The sequence below is a fragment of the Emys orbicularis genome, chromosome 7 (assembly GCF_028017835.1).
Source record: "Emys orbicularis isolate rEmyOrb1 chromosome 7, rEmyOrb1.hap1, whole genome shotgun sequence".
Lineage (NCBI taxonomy): Eukaryota > Metazoa > Chordata > Testudines > Emydidae > Emys > Emys orbicularis.
Window position 1 is genome coordinate 103,539,502 of NC_088689.1, and position 21,710 is coordinate 103,561,211.

General features: G+C 40.4%; 1 protein-coding gene across 2 annotated transcripts in view; it reads left to right on the forward strand.

Moving 5' to 3' along the window:
* Positions 1-21,710, forward strand: part of CACNA1D (calcium voltage-gated channel subunit alpha1 D) — a 412,523-nt gene that overhangs the window by 265,723 nt on the left and 125,090 nt on the right. For both annotated transcript variants that reach the window (XM_065407208.1, XM_065407209.1), the window contains 10 exons: positions 981-1,068; positions 1,891-1,917; positions 11,750-11,910; positions 12,505-12,730; positions 12,874-13,081; positions 15,140-15,260; positions 16,500-16,614; positions 17,339-17,408; positions 18,194-18,263; positions 19,969-20,113. In XM_065407208.1, coding sequence (XP_065263280.1) covers positions 981-1,068; positions 1,891-1,917; positions 11,750-11,910; positions 12,505-12,730; positions 12,874-13,081; positions 15,140-15,260; positions 16,500-16,614; positions 17,339-17,408; positions 18,194-18,263; positions 19,969-20,113 — 1,231 coding nt within the window. The remainder of the gene's footprint in view (positions 1-980; positions 1,069-1,890; positions 1,918-11,749; positions 11,911-12,504; positions 12,731-12,873; positions 13,082-15,139; positions 15,261-16,499; positions 16,615-17,338; positions 17,409-18,193; positions 18,264-19,968; positions 20,114-21,710) is intronic.

A 21,710-nucleotide genomic window follows, 5' to 3' on the forward strand; every position in this document is an offset into this window, starting at 1 on the left:
GGGGCAAGAGTAAGCCTTTGTAGTCTGTGTGCTAAGGTTTTCCTTTCGTGTTGACTAGCACAGCCAAAGAAATAATGTTCAGTTCTGGAACTGCTGATAGTTATGCTCATTCCTGCTTCCTTAACTCCTTTTGCAGCATGTAGGTATCTCCTTACGCCTCTGTAGAATTGAGGATCAGTGAGTGTGACCAATATCAGCTGATTTTGTCTAACAAACCATTAACCACGGTTGCTAATTACTCAGTAGTGATTTCAGTAAATCACTGGCGTGTAACAAATTTTATAATCCCCTTTTATCATGGGCAATCCTCCTTATCCTTTGTATTACCCATTGCACCATTTCCAGTGCTCCTTCCTGTCTACTCTTGTCATATTTTCAGATACAATTACCTCCTAACTCCTCGCCTTCATGTTTTACTTTTTTAATTTGGAAAATAAAAATAGAAAGTGCTCAACTTTGACTGATTGATCAGAGTGTGATGGCTTCTCTTCTCTTCTGTTTGAAAGGACCTTTATTGCACTTATTGGAATTGCCAGGCATGTTAGCTGGGACTTAACTATTACCTTTCTTCTGGTATGGCTCTGAAAGAACCTCAAACATGATACTGAAACACATCACACAAAAGAGGTCTCACCAACTAGGTCAGGCATATTCCTTTTTCCATACAGCATCTTCTGAGTGCAACGTCTCTTCACTGAGCTCTGTGATACGTTTTCAATAGAAGTGTTAAATTGCTGAAACAACAGAAATATCCTCTAATATATCCTAGAGTCCTGTGCATTAACCTTTGCCAACAAAAGGAGGGCTGGTAAAGTGGTCTACTACACTGTGACTTTCTTCTGCTATTCTTCCGCCTTTTGAATAAAACCCTTAGTAAACCTAAACAAGTAGAGGTGTTCTTTTAATAAGATATAAAAGCAAATCACGTGTAACTGGCTGGCTTTGGCTGTAAATCTAACACTTATTTTATCTCCTGACAGCAAGCATGCCGACAAGTGAAACTGAATCTGTGAACACTGAGAATGTCAGCGGAGAAGGAGAGAGCCCAGCATGCTGTGGCAGTCTGTGGTGAGTACATACAGCTCCAATTAAGATGTCAAAGTGTTTCCCACATCCTAGGATTAAAAAGAGCCATTTTTTTTCTCTTTTGCCTACTCAAACATATTTGCTTTGAAATACTCAAGCTTTGTGAGATGCTTATATTTTTGGCTTTTAGTCATTCATGGTAAAATCTAACCACAATTTTATCTAAAATTCTGAAGTCAGGACAAATATAGATATATTTCATAAAGTAGCCATTTGAGCCTTACATTTAGAAAGATTATAGAGCTTTTAATTTTGCTGCTTCAAAAACACCAAGAAGAAAAGAAGAGACATAACCTAAGAAATGCAACAGAGACTAATGGCTTTTAATAATTGAAACATGATCTGGCGTATGCATATTTTCCAAGTAGCTAAAATTGATATTTATTAGATTGCTATATGAATATAGCACTAACATAATGATTGTGATAATGACTTTCATTCACATAACATCATTCTTCCAGAAGGGTCCCAAAGCACATTGAAACAGCTGTTTAAAATCCAGGATTTGTTTCTCTGCAAATACCTGTTCTTTATATATATATTTTGGTCCCCAGAGGATAAGATTTAATTTCCTGTCTTTCTCATGTAAAATCCATGTTTGTAAAGAATATCAGAAAAATAATGGTAAACAGATGACAATAGTATTTCAGCATTCATGCAGCGTTATGTTGAGAAAACACTTTTATGCACAAACTTTGAGTAATTCCATTGTTTTGATTGCCAAGCACAGCATTGCGAGGAGAAGGGATTGTATAAACTATTGTTTCTATATATTCTTAAAAATGTGTTTTCCTTTTCTTTTAGTCAAACTATCTCAAAATCCAAGTTCAGGTCAGTATTTTCCTCTCTTTTCCATCACTTTTTCCCTTGCGATGGTTTACACATCATGACTACGTGATTCTGTATTTTCTGTATTAGAATTTGATTGGATGAAAAATATTACTGACAGAGATTAAGGAATACAGTTGAAGAGGATTCATGAACATTCTTTGGAATAAAGTACCCCAATTTGTTTTGCTGGTATTTGCAACTCTTTTTTCACTTATTCTCAAACATTCGGGCAAGTGAGTTTTTATTCACAAGAATGCTCATGGAAAGCAAGTGCCATGAGTAAAAGCAAGAATATTTTTATCTTTTAATTTACCGTATATACTCATTCATTAGCCCATTTGTTTATAAGCCGACCCCCCAAAACAGATAGGTAAAAATAGCAAAAACTGTATGACCCTTTCATAAGCTGACCCTATATTTCAGGGGTTGGAAAACTTTGGCTCCCAGCCTGTCAGGGTAAGCCGCTGGCGGGTTGGGACGTTTTGTTTACTTGGAGCGTCTGCAGGCATGGAGCCCCTCAGCTCCCTCCACTTCCTACAGCTCCCATTGGCGGGGAACGGCGAACTGCGGCCACAGGGAGCTGAGGGGCTCCATGCCTGCAGACGCTCCAGGTAAACAAAACGACAATGTATTAGATATTCAATTCAGTGATTCCGTAGAGTTTAAAATCATCACATTTTGGTGTAGACCCGTTTATAAGCTGACCCCCGCTCTTTGATGCATCACTTTTTTACCAAAAATATTCAGTTTATGAACGAGTATATACGGTACATCATTTTTTTCATTTTCATAGAATAGTATTGAGAAATTACAAATAGCAAACAAATTTGCAAACAGAAAAGAGACTCCTTCTGTTTATAAAGGTCAGGTCGCTCAATCACAGAACAAAAACAATGCCATCTGACTTAGGTGACCAGTCATGTGGCACATATAACGAATCACGGATAGCAAATATTCATAACGACCAGTTTGCAAACAATCCAGAGGCTAACTGTTGTTCACAGACATTCACTGAACAATAGAGATAATTGAGAAGATTCTAACAAAGCAATTCTGGAAGCTGGACTCCTCCAATTTCCTTGTCCCTGGTAAAACTTGTTTCATGCTTGGATCTGTAGCAAAAATTGCACTGACAACACTGATGTATTGTGCTTTTAGCAGTTGACCTGGCTATTGTGTCTATGCTTATTCTACTAGATCTAGCAGCTGCTTTGTTACTGCTGATCACGACATCTTTCTGATGTGTCTGTTATCTCCAATAGGAGTGGGTGGGTGTTGCTCTTGAGTAGCCCTCTTCCTTTTTAAATGAGAGATCCCAAAAGGTAGTCGTAGATGGTGCTCTTCCACTTTGAAGGTCTTTTCATGTGAGATGTGGTACGGTTCCATCTTGTCACTCCTACAGTTCAACGTGTATGTGAGTTCACTGGTAGGTTAATTAAGAGAAGTTGATTTCAGTTTGCCAGTGATCCCAAGTTCTGTGTTCCATTGCTTCTGACCCTGACGGTGCAATGGAACAAATGCATGAGATTGTGGCTTTTTTAAGAGTTAGGTGGTTGAGGATCAGTAAATAGACTGAAGTAGCATTGATAGGTTGTGGAAAGCAACTGGAAGAGCTGGAGTGGATTATATCTCACCCCTGATCAAGGTCAGTGTAGTGAGGTGACTTGGCTACCAGCCGCCCCTGCGAGGGACGAGCCAGAACAGCCGCCAGAGTGGACGGAGTCACCGCCGCCTGTCCCCGCCCCCCGGAAGTCAAGGGGCGGGACAGGAAGTATAAAGGCCCGGCCCCAGCGTTCAGTTGGGCGCCAGTCGCGGGAGAGGACAGATGCTGGTGCCCGAGATCCTGTTGGGCTGAGCCGGCCCCGAGCCCGGTATCCTGAGGAGGACTGGCCGAACCTGCCCCGAGCCCGGTATCCTGAGGAAGACTGGCCGAGCCGGCCCCGAGCCCGGTATCCTGAGGAGGACTGGCCGAACCTGCCCCGAGCCCGGTATCCTGAGGAAGACTGGCCGAGCCTGCCCCAAGCCCGGTATCCCGAGGAGTGGCCTGAGCCTCCCCTCGCCGAGGGTCCGGAGGAGCCGCCCAACCTACCCAGCGCTCGGTGCCCTGAGGAGCCCATGGTCTGGGACACGGTGGAGGAGGCTGAGGATGTGCAGATACTCATGGAGGGGGAGATTGGAGGTGGCCCGGAGATAGCAGACCTCGAGCCCATGTCAGTGTGTTGCGGTCAGGATCCCCACTGACCCAGCAGCAGACGGACTGCTGCTGTTAGGGCCCTGGGCTGGGACACAGTGGAGTGGGTGGGCCTGTGTCCCCCTTGCCACCCCACCCCGGGTGGCAGTCTCTCCCCCCCCCCACCTTCACGCCAACGCTCCGGTGTAGGAGCCCTAAAGTACTGTTTGTTTGCTCAGCCCCTGCCTGAGGGCCTGAGCCCTGAAGTACTGCTTGTTTGCTCAGCCCTGCCTGAGGGCCTGAGCCCTAAAGTACTGTTTGTTTGCTCAGCCCCTGCCTGAGGGCCTGAGCCCTGAAGTACTGTTTGTTTGCTCAGCCCCTGCCTGAGGGCCTGAGCCCTGAAGTACTGTTTGTTTGCTCAGCCCCTGCCTGAGGGCCTGAGCCCTAAAGTACTGGTTGCTTGCTGCCCCGCCCCAACCGAGGGCTTGGACTTGCGAGACTGAACTGTCTCCCAGCCTCGTGCCGTGAGGCGACTTGGCTACCAGCCGCCCCTGCGAGGGACGAGGCCCCACCCCGGACGTCGACAGTCAGGTGTCGCCATTTGTTAAGCAGCTTTACAATTTGGAGTTTTGTTCAAAATAGGATTACTTATGCATAATGAACAGGTGGGCATGGCCTAGAGTGCTTTTTTATCTGCATTTGTGAGAAAATTGTGTCCATTTCTTTTGGACGCACATCTTGTTACACCTACCCATGCTTGTTTCATCTTGAGGATAGATAACTGCAATGGACTGTACATGGGACTAAGCCATAAGACTGTTTGGAAGCTGAAACTAATGCAAAATCAAAGAGAAGAAAGCCAAGAGATTACTCTCTTCCTCCACCTTAGCAGCTTCTAAATCATGCCTAGCTGAAGTATTTTTGTTAATTTGTCTCCAGTTAATTCCACAAATCAATATCTGCTCCTGCGAAACCTATTTTAATCTACTCCTCAGAGGGGAACATCTGCTTCTGAGATGCCACCAGAGACTTAGTAACCATACACTCAAAACAGATTGATAACATGCCTCCTTTCTGAATTTGGCCCATTTGCATGACAGAAAATCTTAGAAGCACTATAGGAAAAGCAAGCCAACACTGTACTATGATCTACACCCATTCTAGTGAAAGAGAGCCATGAGCATCTAAGACCTCTACTAAATGACACTATAAACACATCCTTTGAGGAGGGAAAGTTCCCACCAAACCTAAAGCTTGCCATAATCCAGCCAGTATGTAAGGAACCACTAACTGATGCAACTAACCTCTCCACCACTGCCCATTCCCAAGCAAGCTTACTGAGTAGATCACCAGTCAGTCTCCAGCTCTCCCTAGATTCTGCCAGTATCCCTGGATGCCTCTGAGACAGGCTTTAGGCTGAAACATGGAACAAAGTGAGTGCTCGTGGAGTTGAAGGATGATATCCTCTTGGCCACAGTCCAGGACTGTACTTTCATACTTATATTGCTAGGCACAGCATTTGATATCGCCAACTATTGAATGTTGCTATCCCTCTTTAGAATTTCAGCAGGGGGTTTACTGGGATCACACTAAAAGGGCTTCAGATGTTCCAGAAAGTCATAATGGCCATCGACTCCTCTACCTCTAGAGCTCTTACTTGTGGAGTCCTATAGGGATCTATCTGCTCTTCCATCCTTTTCTCCTTCTACACGAACCTGCAGGGGAAGTTGTGAGGCAGCATGGACTAAAGTGCCAGTCATACCCAACTCTACATTACCATCATATCAGATGCAGCTTGCACCAAGGTCCTGGCTGCATTCAACAGCTGTTGAGAAGAGAAAGTGCTTTGAAGAACTGTTCACCTCTGCCCTTTTATCATTTGCAAACTAGCTGTTTTCCTAATCTCCTCACTGCTTCTGGATACCCAAATAACCATGACTGCAAAATTTCCTTTTTCTCATAAAAAGGTCAAGAAAAAAGCCTGCACCCCATTCATGTATTTGGACCTAAAACCAGTAATCCACATATTTGTGATCTTCAGGCTTGACTACTGTAATTCTCTGTATTTAGGAATGGAATCACCGATCCCTAAAAAACTAAATTTAGCTCAAAATACAGCAGCCTGTCTGCTCAATGACACATTGCTCCCATGTTCAACTCTCCTTGGTTTCCTGGTAAGTACTGAGTCAAATTCAAGTTTTCAGTCATCATCTAGCTCCTCCATGAGACTAGCTTAAGTTTTCTCAGGGAACATCTTTCCCTGCATGATCATGACTGTGACGGGTTGGATCACAGAAACCCCCTTGGGAGCTGCCACCTGATGTACCAAGACTATCCCTGCTCCTGTTTTCCCTGCCAGCTCAGGACTCCAGCACCCTGTCTTGCTGAGCCAGACACTCCCGTCTGCTCCAACACAGACCCAGGGTCTGAATCACTTGTCCCAAAGCTGCAAGTTTACCTGAAAACAGCTTACAGAAGTGTGCTTATCTTTGGCACTCAGATGCCCAACTCCCAATGGGGTCTAAACCCAGATAAATCCGTTTTACCCTGCATAAAGCTTATGCAGGGCAAACTCATAAATTGTTCGCCCTCTATAACACTGATAGAGAGATATGCACAGCTGTTTGCTCCCCCAGGTATTAATACATACTCTGAGTAAATTACTAAATAAAAAGTGATTTTATTAAATACAGACAGTAGGATTTAAGTGGTTCCAAGTAGTAACAGACAGAACAAAGTAAGCCACCAAGTAAAATAAAATAAAATGCGCAAATCTATGTCTAATCGAACTAAATACAGATAAGTTCCTCACCAGTTCCAGAATGCTCCCTTTTACAGGCTAATCTCCTTTTAGCCTGGGTCCAGCAATCACTCACACTCCCTGTAGTTACTGTCCTTTGTTCTCGTTCCCTTCAAGTATCCTGGGGGGGGGCGGCGGTGGAGAGGCTCCTTCCTTAGCCAGCTGAAGACCAAATGGAGGGGTCTCCCAAGGGTTTAAATAGACTCTCTCTTGTGGGTGGAGACCCCCCTCCTCCCTCCAATGCAAAGTCCAGCTCCAAGATGGAGTTCTGGAGTCACCTGGGCAAGTCACATGTCCCTGCATGACTCAGTCTTTACAGGCCGAAGCCATTGTCCACATGGTATCTTGCATGTCTCCAGGAAGACTTCTTATGTGGATTGGAGCATTCCAAGATGCATTGTTCCCCAAGTGTTTCCTGATCAGGTACTTAACCTGGCAAATTCCTTCCTAAAGAAGCTGACTAAATGCCTCACAAAGCTTACTTAGAAACCAAGCAAGCATACAGCCCATATTCTTAACCTCAAGTAGAAAATGATATATATATATGTACAAATAGGATGAATAGATATAGTAGACCATAACCTTTACAGAGATATATTACATGGCACAGGCAGCACAAAACATATTCCAGTTATGTCATACATACATTTATAAGCCCCCCCCCATAAAGCCTTATGGGGTACACTGTCACAATGACCTCCCACAACAGCTGTGTTCTTTTGGAACAGTGGCACAAATAGTCTCAAGAATCATAAACTCAAGAGTTTTCTCAGCAACTGGCTCCCTAATCTGGAAGTCACTTCCAGAAGACATCAGGTTGACCAGACTTCATTGCCTTCAGATCAAAATGCAAAACTCACGTGTCCAACCTAGCCTACCCATAATAAGACAAGAAAGAAAGGAAGCCAAAGAGAGGCAGCTCTTCATGTGCATCTTTCGGTAAATTCATAATGTGCTCAGACGCCGTGATAATGGGTGTAGTATAAAATCCTAGCTAGATGTATAATGCAGCTGCCTACTTAGTAGGTGGATATTTATATCAAAACTATCTTACATTAATGTATCTATGACCTGCACTATCTGCCTACCAGCTTCCAGGTGGAATTTAAGGTTTGGGGGTTCCACTATAAAAGCCCTACATGGTTTGGAACCCAGTTTCTGGACAGACTCTCTCACTGTACAAAACTAATATATGGAGATATACCTATCTCCTAGAACTGGAAGGGACCCTGAAAGGTCATTGAGTCCAGCCCCCTGCCTTCACTAGCAGGACCAAGTACTGATTTTGCCCCAGATCCCTAGGTGGCCCCCTCAAGGATTGAACTCACAACCCTGGGTTTAGCAGGCCAATGCTCAAACCACTGAGCTATCCCTCCCCCAAAAACTACCACAGTTGTAGTCAATGGAAACACTTAAGCAGGAGTACTCATGTTTCGAATGGAAAGGAGCTTCTTGCAAGATGTTCTGTTGTGAAAGGCTGACAACTCTGGAATTTACTTCCCCAGCAGTTCAAAATACAGTAGCCTGAAATCTGTTGACCTTCAGGGCATGCTGAGAAGCACATCTTTTCTCTCTGACTTTCAGGGATGTGAGGTTTGAGGGGTGGAGGAATAGTTTGGAGGGGGGTTGTCATTAGTGGGTGTACTTGACTGTACTCTCACTGGCTTATTTGGACTGTTTGTTGGTTTATTTTATTATTTAGTACTATATTTTATGGATGGTAGGTTTTTAAGTTTCGGAACTGCCTTCAGTCTTGGATACATGCACAAAATCTAAAGCCCACGTTTTCAGAAATGCTCTCTAATTATGGGCACCCAACTTTACACCCTTGTGACCTGACGCAGATGGTGGGCACCCAGAGCTCCCATGAATGAATACTGTGCATATGGTTTTAATTTTGCAAAATTTCATGTAATGCAGGATGTTGCTGATGCAAAACCATCCGGAAATGTAAAAAAAAAGGTTAATAATTTTGCACAACTTTATTAGCAAATCTGAGTAAATAGTCAAGTGTAGAGAAGCGTTATTATTGGTATCTATTAACCAAAATAAGACTCAAATTTTACAAATGGATCTATGCAATGCAGACCCCTGCAGTGACTTTAGAGCATCCACCTGTGTGGATTCAATTACAGAATTGGGGTCCAAGGACCATTTGAAAATAAATGACTAAAATAAAATTACCAACAAATTTGTCAACGTCACGACTTGTTCATAAATGTGAACAGAAAAAAAGCTAAATTATTTAGATGAGAATGAACGTAAAGAATAATTTGGCCAACTGTGGTACCTTATATTAACAATGAGTGTCCCTTCTGATTTAAATACTTCTTCAGAATTGGCACTACAGCTGTGACAAACATTTTGGGGAAAATGCCTTGATAATTTTAGAACAGCAATGTTACACTTTATTACAAATTTGTGCAAAATGGGGTTCCCGTCAAATAAAAAAAACCCTTAAATTTAATTCTTCACTACAAAAATTTATCTTTATCAGACTATAATGTTTAAAATTTAGAATTTCAATGCTTCCCCTGAAAAATAGGAAGATCTTGAATGAAAATGATCTCAATTATTTTCAAGTTCAAATTTCCACAGGTTTTTCTGAAGATGCATCACAGTGGGACATCAGACTTTGATACCTCCCTCCCCCCCTTTTGTCTGTGTGTGCGCGCAATTGTGAATATTTTAGGAAGGGAAGAAAATATGTGCTGTCCCCCTCAAATGAGGCTTTGTTTTGTTTTATAACCGTAAGCTTAATTCACACTAAAGCCTGTCAACCCTTACATATGGGCCTAAAATTGCACACCCCTTGGGCTACATTTTCAGAAGGTTTCCTGGGTTTAGCTGTACTGTTTCTGTCAGTGGTCTCTGGTTCAGGCTATAAATCCATAAACACTGAAAAATTTGAAAAGAACTGTTGTCACTTCTTTACAAAACTTTCACTGTTTAAGGATTTAGAGCCTGATCCAATGACCGTTGAAGTCAAATAGGAATCTTTCCATTGACTTCATAGATCAGGTTCTTGGAGATGACCATGAGTCCCCCCAACTGTTATGAGTGATCAAGCTCTTGGGGCCTTATCGTATTTTCATTGACTTCAGCAATGCAGAATTTTGCCCTAAGAGTAAAAAATACTGTTTTTTGCATATCCAGTCAGAGTATATACTGATGATGGCTAAGCACATAGTTGGCAGGACAAGAGTGTTCTTGAACACACTGTCAAGTTAGTTCAATTCAGAGCTTTTTCTTCATATGATTATTATACTCTATAAGTGATGAAATTTTTCCATAACAGTAACCGAGCAATTAATATTTTCCATAATCACAAGCATGAGTTTAAGGTGAGTGAAAGAACCTCACACACTGCTTGACTGTTTATTTATTTTTATGAAGACACCATTACATATTGGATCTACCACCTGAGGCAGATTAGAACATTTCTAATTTTATATATACTAGGTATGGTACCTGCTGACTCAGGGCAGCAGAGGTACTAAGACTTTTTATCTAATTATTTGTAGCAATTTATTTAAATATTATAGAGTGTAAACAAAAAAAAATAGAAAAGTTTAGGGTCAGAAATAGCATCAGCTTATGAACTTAAGTTGTAAAGTGCATTACAATATATTGGAGAAGGGCTGAACCCACACCCTTAAATCCAAACTCTTTCCATTTTGAAACTAGCGCCAGATCCCATTGCAGTCATAGGAGTCTGTCCACTGAGTCCGGTGGGGTTTGGATCAGAACGTTGGCATGGAACGTTGCCCCCGGTGTCCTGATATTTTCTTCATCTCATCTGGTCACCCTAACATTGTCTTAATATTAAGATTTATTATCCAAATCCACTCCTGTGGTTTTGGTTTTATCTATCTATCTATCTATCTATCTATCTATCTATCTATCTATCTATCTATCTATCTATCTATCTATCTATCTATCTATCTATCTATCTATCTATCTATCTTATAAGGCCCTCATTACTGTAGTATCTGAGTGCCTCACAATCTTTCATGTATTTATCTATCCACACAACACCCCTGTGAGGTAAAGTACTTTTATTCCCATTTCATAAATAGAGAACTAAGGCACTAAAGAGTAAGTGGCTTACCCACAGGAAGCTTTGGAGGAAGCAGAGAACTAATTCAGGTCTCCCAAGTCCTGTGGTAGCACCCTAACCATTGGACAATCTTTCCTTTCCGAGTCAACTCAATACTAGATGTGGCCTAATTTCCAACTTCAGTTTGTATGCATCAAAAATCTCATGAATATGCCCACCCACCACCCTAGGATTTCAGCCCAAGTTGGTAGTGTTCTTGGGAACAGTTGACGTTGTGAGAGTTCCATCATTATGGGGTAGTTTCTCACAAGTTCATCTCATAAAATTTCTGCATTGTTTAATCCAAACCCAAACAGTATCCATGGTTCAACCTGAAACGCAAATTCTGATTCTTAAACTTAATCTGAATCTAGATCTGGTTTACTTAGATATATCTTGTTATGCAATGAAGTGCAATGCGATGTACTAGGTCATGCAATATTGAGTTGGCTTTGACAAATGCCCTAATCTAGTGATGTCACAATCTATTAAACTGTATGAAGATTATATAGAAATGTTCAACACTAATTTGTTAAAATTTTCATTTTTTGTTTTTTATTTGGCTCTAAACTTGAACAAAATTGTCATCTTTTTAGCTGCACTTGGTAGTAATGCACACAGCTGCCTGTCAGATTTCTTTCATAGTTTCATATATACTCACACATGTACACCCACAAATCTCCCACCCAACACAAATCTTTAAGTTCAAATACTGTAATATTTTTCCATAGAATAATGCATTTGCTTTTGTTCTAAATTTCAGTCGACGCTGGCGTCGCTGGAACCGATTCAATCGAAGAAAATGTAGAGCTGCAGTAAAATCTGTCTCGTTTTATTGGCTCGTTATTGTCTTGGTCTTTCTGAACACATTAACTATCTCTTCTGAGCATTACAATCAACCTGACTGGCTGACACAGATCCAAGGTACAAGCAAAGAACATTTTTCCTGTTTTTAACCACAGAAAAATGAAAGCTCTCCTTGATTACTTCTGTATTTTGCCATTTTGAAGTTTATTTGTTATCCTTCAGTGCATCCGGGTTAAAGAAATCGATATAGGGAATGACCAAATGTTTTCTATTTCCACATCTGCAACACATCTTAATGACATAATGTACGGGCAAAAAACTACAGAGCCAAATTGTAAACATGTGCCATTATGCTTTAGACATATTACCATTGTCAACCCATGTGATTAAAGATAAGGAAGGACAAATGCTAACTTGCACATCAGAATAGGCTGTGAATCATTTTGCCTTAATTCCAGTCTGGGTTTGAACTATGTTTTTAGCTGGGATAATTTACACAATAAATTAGAATGATGTAGCATTTTTAGATCAAAGGGAGGGATTATATGCCTCATGCAAAAAATGGTGTCAAATGCAAAGCAATGTGTATTTCCCTCCAGAGAGATAAGATAACTGGCATGGAAAATGGATAAAAGTTAGTCAAAATATGAGATCTACAAAATAAATCAGAAGTATCTAAAACATTATAATTTTCTGAATGTTTTGTTCCAGATACTGCAAACAAAGTACTTCTGGCGTTATTCACCTGTGAAATGTTAATAAAGATGTACAGCTTGGGCCTACAGGCTTATTTTGTATCCCTCTTTAACCGTTTTGATTGCTTCGTCGTTTGTGGTGGCATTGTTGAAACCATACTGGTGGAGTTGGAAATTATGTCACCCCTGGGAATCTCAGTGTTTCGTTGTGTTCGTCTTCTACGTATTTTTAAAGTGACAAGGTAAGATTACGAAATAATGCATTTTCCTGCTGCTAATTTTAGGGGTACTTGTATGGTGATCAGCAATTCTTTTGTAATATTTCATCACGCACTGTTCTTTTACAGTTTTTTTTTTGTGTTAACACACGCATTTTAATTTATAGGCACTGGACATCCCTGAGCAACTTGGTAGCATCCTTGTTAAACTCAATGAAGTCCATTGCTTCACTGTTGCTTCTGCTTTTCCTCTTCATCATAATCTTCTCATTGCTTGGAATGCAGCTGTTTGGAGGCAAATTTAATTTTGATGAAACTCAAACAAAACGGAGCACCTTCGATAATTTTCCACAAGCTCTTTTAACTGTATTCCAGGTAACTTTCTTTCACCCCCTATGAAACGTTTTACCTTTGAACAACAAAAATGTTTAGGTAATCTTGTCTCCTGAAAAAAATCACAAATACTATTTATTCTGTTTACTTTAAGTAGCATTCTGCTCATTATATTCAGTACTCTGGTAATTTTGCACCATTTGTACCATTTGTTCCATATCTTATTTGATCTATCTATGCAACATAGCTTTCATGTTACTTCATTAAATTAAGTCTTCTTTGTCCATCAAAGACATGACTAGAAATAAAAACTGGAAGTTATTTAATTTGAATTAATGTTTTTCCTGTAAGCTTGTTAACTGTCTGTTTTGTGGTAGATGTGTGTATTTCTAATGTTCAGCTACTTCTTAGTAGGATAAATTGAGAAACATTGTAAAAGTGTATATCTGTGTGAATCATATCACTTCATATCATAAAAAACTAAATATGGATTTCTTTAAAGGGACACTATCAGTTTATTATATATATTTTAAAACATTCATATCTGTGTTACTAGTAACTGATTATTAAAACTAAAAGAATTCTTACACTCTAACGTCCTTTTCACTGTTTATGGTGTTTGTTTACTTTTTGTATTTCTCTGGGCTTGGGCAATGAAATTAGGCTAGTCTCTTTCATTTTTGAGTCTAGTCATTTTCACATTTAGGGTTATAGGCATTAACACAATAGTGCAGTGTTTGCTTTGGGTGAATATTTGGCTGTGTGGCACAATTTCCATTCACTCAAATAGAGGTTCCGTAGGATGATGCTTGAAACAAACAAAGAAAAAACTGTTTCCAATGAATTTAAAAATAAAGACATCCTAACGAGAAATATTTCTGTAAGTCTTAAATTTTCTACAAAAATATTAAAAATAATGGGCCACACTTACCCTGATGGTGTCCCTTTGAAAACTTAAGTCAGTGTTTCCAAACTCAGGGGGTTAAAGTCAGGCTGCTACATCCATATCCAGGCACCTAAATAAATGGCCTGATTTTCAAAGGTGCCAAGCTCCCACAGCTCCCAAGGAAGCTGCTGAATACTGAACAGCTTGGAAAAACCAGAATTCTTATTTAGGTGCCCAAATATGGACTTCGGAGAATAAAATAGTGGCCTTTGTGCGTGTATGACTTTCTTGCACAGTCACTGAATTATCTGGGGAGAGAATCACTGTAATGGGAGTATTTTGGGATAGAACTAACAGCTTCTAAATTGATGAAAAATATATACAGTATCCCTATAATCTGTGTTCTAATAATCAGGCTTCCCACAGTAATGCAAAATAAAGTGCTAAATGCATAGTAGACCAGCTGTAAACTATCCTCCACTTAACTAATCAACAAGTTCCTTTAGATTTCATCCTTTGGTACAGCAGCAAAGTTGCAAGAAACAGTAGAAAGTAGGAAAATTATTCATTCTCCAATAGCATTTGAGCTCCAATTCAGTTTGAAACCCCCTCCATTTAAAGCAATATAGTAATGGTCCCAGTCTCCAGTTAGGACTTAGATTGGGACAATTTAATTTGAAGGTGTAACACACTATGATGTATAGTTTTGGAAAGGGTTTGTGGCCAACATTCTTTAAAAATGGGTGCCTAAAATTAGTCTCCTAAGCCATACTTAGGTTCCTCAATGAGAGTCCAGATTTTCAAAGGTGCTGAGCATGGAGGCTTCAGTAGAAGCTGCTGTATATGCAGCACCATTGAAAATCAGGCCACTTAGGTGCCTACATAAGAATTTAGGAGCTTAATTTTAGGCACCCTTTTTTTTTTATATATCTTGGACCATAAGCATAGACATACAGTTCATTGGCATAAATGCTTCATATAGATAAAAACTGGTAAAGCTAAACTAAGAGATGCTTATTTAAATGGAAATATTAAAATATTGTATAACAACAAACAGATTACTACCGCGTTTACTATATAAAGCATCCTATACAGATTGATCAGTTAACATTTTCATGTTCTAGAAAATGGCTGTGTGTGTTGTGGACAGAGGAAACATAATCCTCTTTCAGTCTTTTGACTGTTGAGTCAGTAAAGATGAATTTGCTTGTTAGATTCTAACAGGTGAAGACTGGAATGCTGTGATGTATGATGGGATTATGGCATATGGTGGCCCATCGTCATCAGGAATGGTCGTCTGTATATACTTCATTATCCTCTTCATCTGTGGTAACTGTATCCTTTCATTTCTACAAGTGACACTGGCATTCACTGTAAGCATTTCTGAATAGAGCAGTGAATTTGTGCGTAAAGAGGACTGAACCATTATGACACTTAGGACACATACCTGCCCTTTGTGTAACTGAGTGAATCGCTGTGAACAGGTATGCACATTTTCTGTACTACATTTCTTCTAAACAGGAGCTCCCTCCTGCTCCCGTTCCCTTTCTCTACTTTCCCTAAACAAATCAGACCCCTGCCAGCTCCCTAGGCATCGCCATCTCACCACTCTGACAGGAACCAGCACATTTGCTCCTTCCTCCTCAAGTTGACAGACAACCTCATTTTGTCTGCTTGTCTTCTTTTGGCCAGCACCCCCATCCTGATCCACAGAAGTGCTCTGAACTCCATGCCAGAATGTCCTATCCCTCCCTGATTCAACCTTGTTATTTCTGACAGTTTCTGAACAAATGACAGTGGATAGAAGTGGGTCACATTAGGGAATACATGTTACATTGCAGGGGGATCCTAGCAGTAGGAATATGAGCTGTTTGGGACTAGTTCCACAAAAGTGTTCACCCTCCATGCCCCCGATCTTCCAAAAGCTCTCCTTTGTCCCCAGTATGGCATCTTTCAGTGGCTACCCAAAACTCTAGTAAGCTAGCATACAGTTCTCCTAGACACAAGTTAGTACTGAAAAGGTTAGGAGCCAATAGATATGGCAAAAATATTAAACTTCTTTTTACTATATTTTTATGCTGCTTCTATTGATATTCACACTTCATTGATATGGGCTGAAGTACAGAACTTGACATGGAATGTAGTACATATGGAAAATACTGCAGTGTAAAAATCAACGTTTTTTAGTATCTGAATTAGTATCTAAAAACATTGTGTAGTAGGTGAAACTTGTCTATGCCCATGTAAACTTCAATTTCATTTCCTTTCAAAAATTCACTTTATAAATTACTAGTCTTTTGTTCAGCAGTCTGCTGTATATTCTTGTTGTGATAGAATCAATGGGCCTAAAGCATCACTAGTGTAACTCTGTTGGTTTAAATGCAGTTACAGCAGGCATTAATTTGGCCCAGTAAGTAAAGGTATTATAAGCAGTACATCCAGCTCTGTAAAGTTATATACTTAGTTTGGGAGCATGGGTTTCATGTCTCTCACACTGTCATTTTTTCATACTGATAAGGAATAAACCAAACACAGTGTGGTAATGCATAATGTCCTTAAGATTATTTGAATCAGATATCTTGCTAAATGTCTTTTTGGCCATTGCTGTGGATAACTTGGCAGATGCGGAAAGCCTGAATACAGCTCAGAAAGAAGAAGCAGAAGAAAAGCAGAGGAAAAAGAATGCCAGGTAAAATAGCACTGGGGTGCTAGATGGGAGTTCAGTATTCACCCACTTACAAGTGTGTTGATTTCTTTATTTGAATATCTTGAGAGGGTTCATAGATTATTAATTTAAGAGAAAAGGAAAGAAGATACCATCCTTGTTAACAAAGACCAAATGAATGTGATTTTAATTTAAACTTGCCCAAAGATTTGGGATGATGGAATGAATGGTGATAACCATCTGAGGTTTAAACATTGGAATGTAGGATTCATTGTGCAATTAGAACATGATTGTATCCCTATATGTATATTTGCAACTTCCGTTCAGACCAATTCTGAAAACTTTACATAGACAACAAGCAAATCTTCCATTGAAGTCACTGTAGTCCCATGGAAACCATAAGAGTTGTGTGCATGAATCCAAGAGCACAGTTTATCCCTTAGTATTCCTATAAAGACCATGCATCGCATTTTTAAGGGATTGGTTTCTTGAGTTATATTTAAAAGGATAATCTGTTGAATGAATCTAGTGCACTGGGATGAAACACTCTTTATTACCTTTGTATGTGGCATGTCTTCTCTGTAAATGTCCCTTCAAATCAAGTACCTATATTTCCGTAGGCATGACCTCTTCATTTTTAATAGAGTGGGTAAAATCAGTTAACAATCATTCTTTCATCAGTCTTTGTTCTTTACTTAATGGGGTTTGTTGTTTGTTTTTGTTTTTCTTTCTTTTTCTTTTTTTTTAGAAAAGAGAGTCTGGAAAATAAAAAAGGTGACAAATCAGAAGGAGACCAAAAGAAGGCCAAGGATAATAAGGTGTTTATTTCTATAAAAATATTTTATCCTGTTAAAAAGTGGCTCTCTTGTTTATGCTAATAAGTTCTTTTCAACACAGATGTGCACTATGTGATTTATTTTTTAGGGCCACATTTTCTCCTAAGTGTTTTTCTCCCACATAAGGGACAAGAAACTGTCAGTGCACACAGGGTTTTCATTCTCACAGAACTGGCAAAGGGTTGGGACCACAGAACCTGCTGTTCACATGAGATCCATGCAGTTTCAGACCACCTCAATGACCCCAACCGTTCCTATGGATGCCTAGCTCCTGGCAGAATGACTGTATCTGCTCCTCCTGATCCCCTACAACTTCGCTGGGGAGAGGAGTTTTAGAGCATAGAGTAAGTTAACATTGTCAGTTTTAGCATAACCCATAGCTTTAGGCTCTTGGTAGATTTCTGCTGGAAAAGTCCTTTAGAAGGCAATACTATAGAATTTTCAAACCACTCCATGTAATTTCCATAGAACCCTACTGGTTTTATCCCTATGACATTCTGCAGGTCTTTTTGCCTAAGTGTAGAATCACAAAAATGTACATGGGGGTTCAAAAATAGACTTTTAAAAAAGATTACAGCTTTCCCCTCTTGCCCACTTCCAAAGTGATCAACCATCATGGCTCTGTTGATACATTGAGAGAGTAAGCATGTACCTGGCTTCTCTGGTATTGAATAATTTGTTTGTTTTGTTTTTTGGATCATCTAAATGCATCGATTAAATGCTGAAGTTTAATTTTCTTCTGAAGTGTCTCTTTGCCATCACCATAGGTTACAATTGCTGAATATCGAGAAGGAGAAGATGAGGACAAAGACCCCTATCCACCTTGTGATGTACCAGGTATGCCAGCAAGACTATAAACATGTTTAAATCAGTACATTGAAATATAAATGTAAGGTCACATTTACCATTACCTTGTCTTGATTCAGTTCCTTTAAAGTCAGTGGAGTTAGACCCTCTGATGCCAGCAGTTATATTGGCCTATAGAATGCAGTGCTATTGCTTTTTCTGCAGCCCATTTAGATAGTACACATAAAGTAAGATCATTAAAATTGTCAGTCTGATGGATAATCTAATAATACTTCTCTGTATTTGGGGCAGAATCTGGAACTTCATTGAAATGGTAGATGGCAAGGAATGTTCCAGAGAGAATGCTATTCAGGCCCTGTCATCTTATGCGCTTCTGATGGCTTCCTGCTAACACACATTTCAGTCAAAAATCAGGTTGCTTCTGTCTCACCAGCTGTAGAGCTGTTACATACGTCCTACTACCTCCCACCCACTCTGTGAACACTTGATCTAGACACATTGGCAAGTGAGGACAGACGCAGGGATGTTAAGTGACAGGCTGCAATTTTATTAAACTTAACACAGGGGAGGGGCACTATCCACCTTGTTACCCATACTCTCACCTACCAGGCATTTTAAGTGGTTCCAGTGCAGGGGTTGGAGGGCTCCTATCATATAACCCACAGGTTGGGATAGATTCTCCTCAGCCTAGCCCTAGGACTCAGCCTGCTCTTCTGAATCATTTCACACACCCCAGGAAGGGGACAGATGGTATTAAAACAGGGGGAACCTTGACCTACGAAGGCAACAAGGTGTCCTCCTATCCCATGAGTGCAAGGCCCATCAGCAAAATCCTGAGTCTTATACTTCTGGGAACTGTCCTTAGCCTTTTCACCAAGGCTAATGGTCCACTGGTTGCAACTAACTAACATCCCTACTAAGTACTACCACTAATGACTGAATTCGATTCCTATTGAATCTAACTGTGCTTCGAGGATGCTGTGAGGAAGGTGAAAAGACTACTAGGCCTCTGCCAGTTTGGCCCCAATGGGAAAAAAATATTCCTTCCTGACCCCCAAAACAGGCACTTGGTCAGACCTGCAGCATCTGCAAACACAGTCCCAAAACTATATCTACAGGAAGTGGGGATTTGGCTGCTGAAATAGAGCTCCACATGCCCCAGGGTAGGGTTTAAATTAATGAAAGGAGAAAATGGCTGACCAATGAGTGGATAGAGGCTCTGGAAGGGGGAGGGGTCACTTCCAGCATGTGCTGTCCTTTCCCTTTCTAATGGGGCTGTCCCAATTACTGCCCATCTGGTTTTGCACCCACTGTGGCAGGTGAGTGGCATTAACATCCACCATTGTGCAGAGTCCATTTACTTGGACTTTATATACAGGAAAGTGCGAGGTTATGGGATGGGTGGAAGAAAAGCCACCAATCATTGCAAAAATTAACCTAAAGCCACTACCCCTCTCCATCTGAGATGTGGTAAGGACTTTGACTCACTGCACTGACTTTCAATAGAAATTAGGCACTAAATGACTTTGAAAAGCTCCCTAAAGAGTCCCTTTGGTGTGTAAATTGATTAATGAAAGATATGTCCCTGACACCTATGGGAATGTTCATGTATTAATTAACAGATTTTTAACACCATCTGTTGAATATATATTTTAATACAAGCAATAATTGTATATTGTTATGAACAAAAATTTAATCTTTTTTATTTTATAGTAAAAAAGTGTTTAATTTAAAGTAGGTGAAGATGAGGAAGACGAGGAAGATGAACCAGAGGTACCAGTTGGCCCACGTCCCAGAAGAATATCTGAACTAAATATGAAGGAGAAGATAACACCGATTCCTGAAGGGAGTGCCTTCTTCATTTTCAGCAGTACCAACCCGTAAATATCACCCTTATAAATACCACTTCTGTGCCCTGGAGCTTCATCACTGAAGAGCTAATTCTGCCCTCGTTGAAGTCCAAAGCAGAACTCCCATTGACTTCAATGGGAGCAAGATTGGACCTTATATAATTCAATAAATAAATGAATTTGGTTCCTTATACCCCATTGGTATGGTGGTATTTTCCAAAATTCAGCATTGAAGAAAACAATGAAAGCAAAGATAAATATAAATAAATAAATAAAAACAATAAAACCTGGATGCTTTAGGGAATTGGGATTGGGATATAGAGCCTTTCATCTCTAGGTATGATTCCAGACTAGGGCAGTAGTGAAGAAAGCTGTTTTGTTATGGAACAGTTTGATGGAAACTGTGACCATCTAGTGGCTGTTCGATTGTGCATGTGAAGTGAGTAGAGTCCATGTCATAAAACCATCAATGCAATTAGCAATCTCATCGGCAGTCTCAGCATACAGGTTAAAGAATGACTTGGCTTGGGAACAGAGTTACAATCTCACCACTAGAGGTCCTTCCAGGTCAGATTTGTGGAGCAGTGTATGTGTGTGGCAGTTTATTTGACTGCTGCCCTTCTTGTATCGATTCACTTAATAAATGACTTCAGTCTCCAGACCTGTCAAGCAGCACTTTTCACAAAAAGACAAAATTCACTAAAAAAGAAAGTTATTGAAACTAAATAGTTTAAAACTTACACACATTCAACTTTAATTTAATAATAAATAGAGCTCTTCAGACATTAAGACCAGATTTCCAACGATGCTGAACACCCACAGATCCTATTGACGTCAATAGCCCAAAGTCATTATCTTACTGTCCTCACACACACCAAAAATCCTCTTGACTCCGGGGGACTTTTGCTTGCAAAGGGACTGTAGGATTGGTTTGTGGCTTTTCCTTCTCTGAGGCTAGGTCTACACTACAGCGGGGGGTTGACCTAAGATACGCATATTTGACCAAGAAGTGGCGTATTTTAGGTCGACTTACCTGGCTGTGAGGACGGCGGCAAGTCGACCGCTGCCGCGCCGCCGTCGACTCCGCTGCTGCCTCTTGCCGGCGGGTAGTGAAGACGTGCCCTAAGTAAAGTAGGTAGCTTCTGTTATCATGGAAGGTAATTAGCAGTACCAGAACATACAGAAATCCTCTATTTACTGACAGTAGAATAGATTCCTTAAAAACCCACTAACTTCTCACTGGAAGCTTTCAAAACTATTTCATTCTGCTGATTCTGCTTTCCCACTGATGTAAATGTGGAGTAACTCTATTGAAGTGTTCAGCTGGAATGAGACCCGAATTGGGTCCTATGATGCTAATCCTGTGTAAAGCTGAAATCAGCATTACGTGGTGGCTTCCTAGTAGCAAGCACAATCTTGAAACAGCTGGTAGCCTCATTAGGAAATTCTGGTTTGAATAGAGCCCTGAAGTATCTAAATGAGACACTGAGCCCAGTCCAACTCCCACAAAGTCAATTTAGGAATACTTTAATTGGCTTTAATGAGAGTTGGTTCAGACTCATTGAGCCTGAAATTAAGCCTTTCTCATTGAGCCTGAAATTAAGGCTTTACTCCTGCATAGGAATAT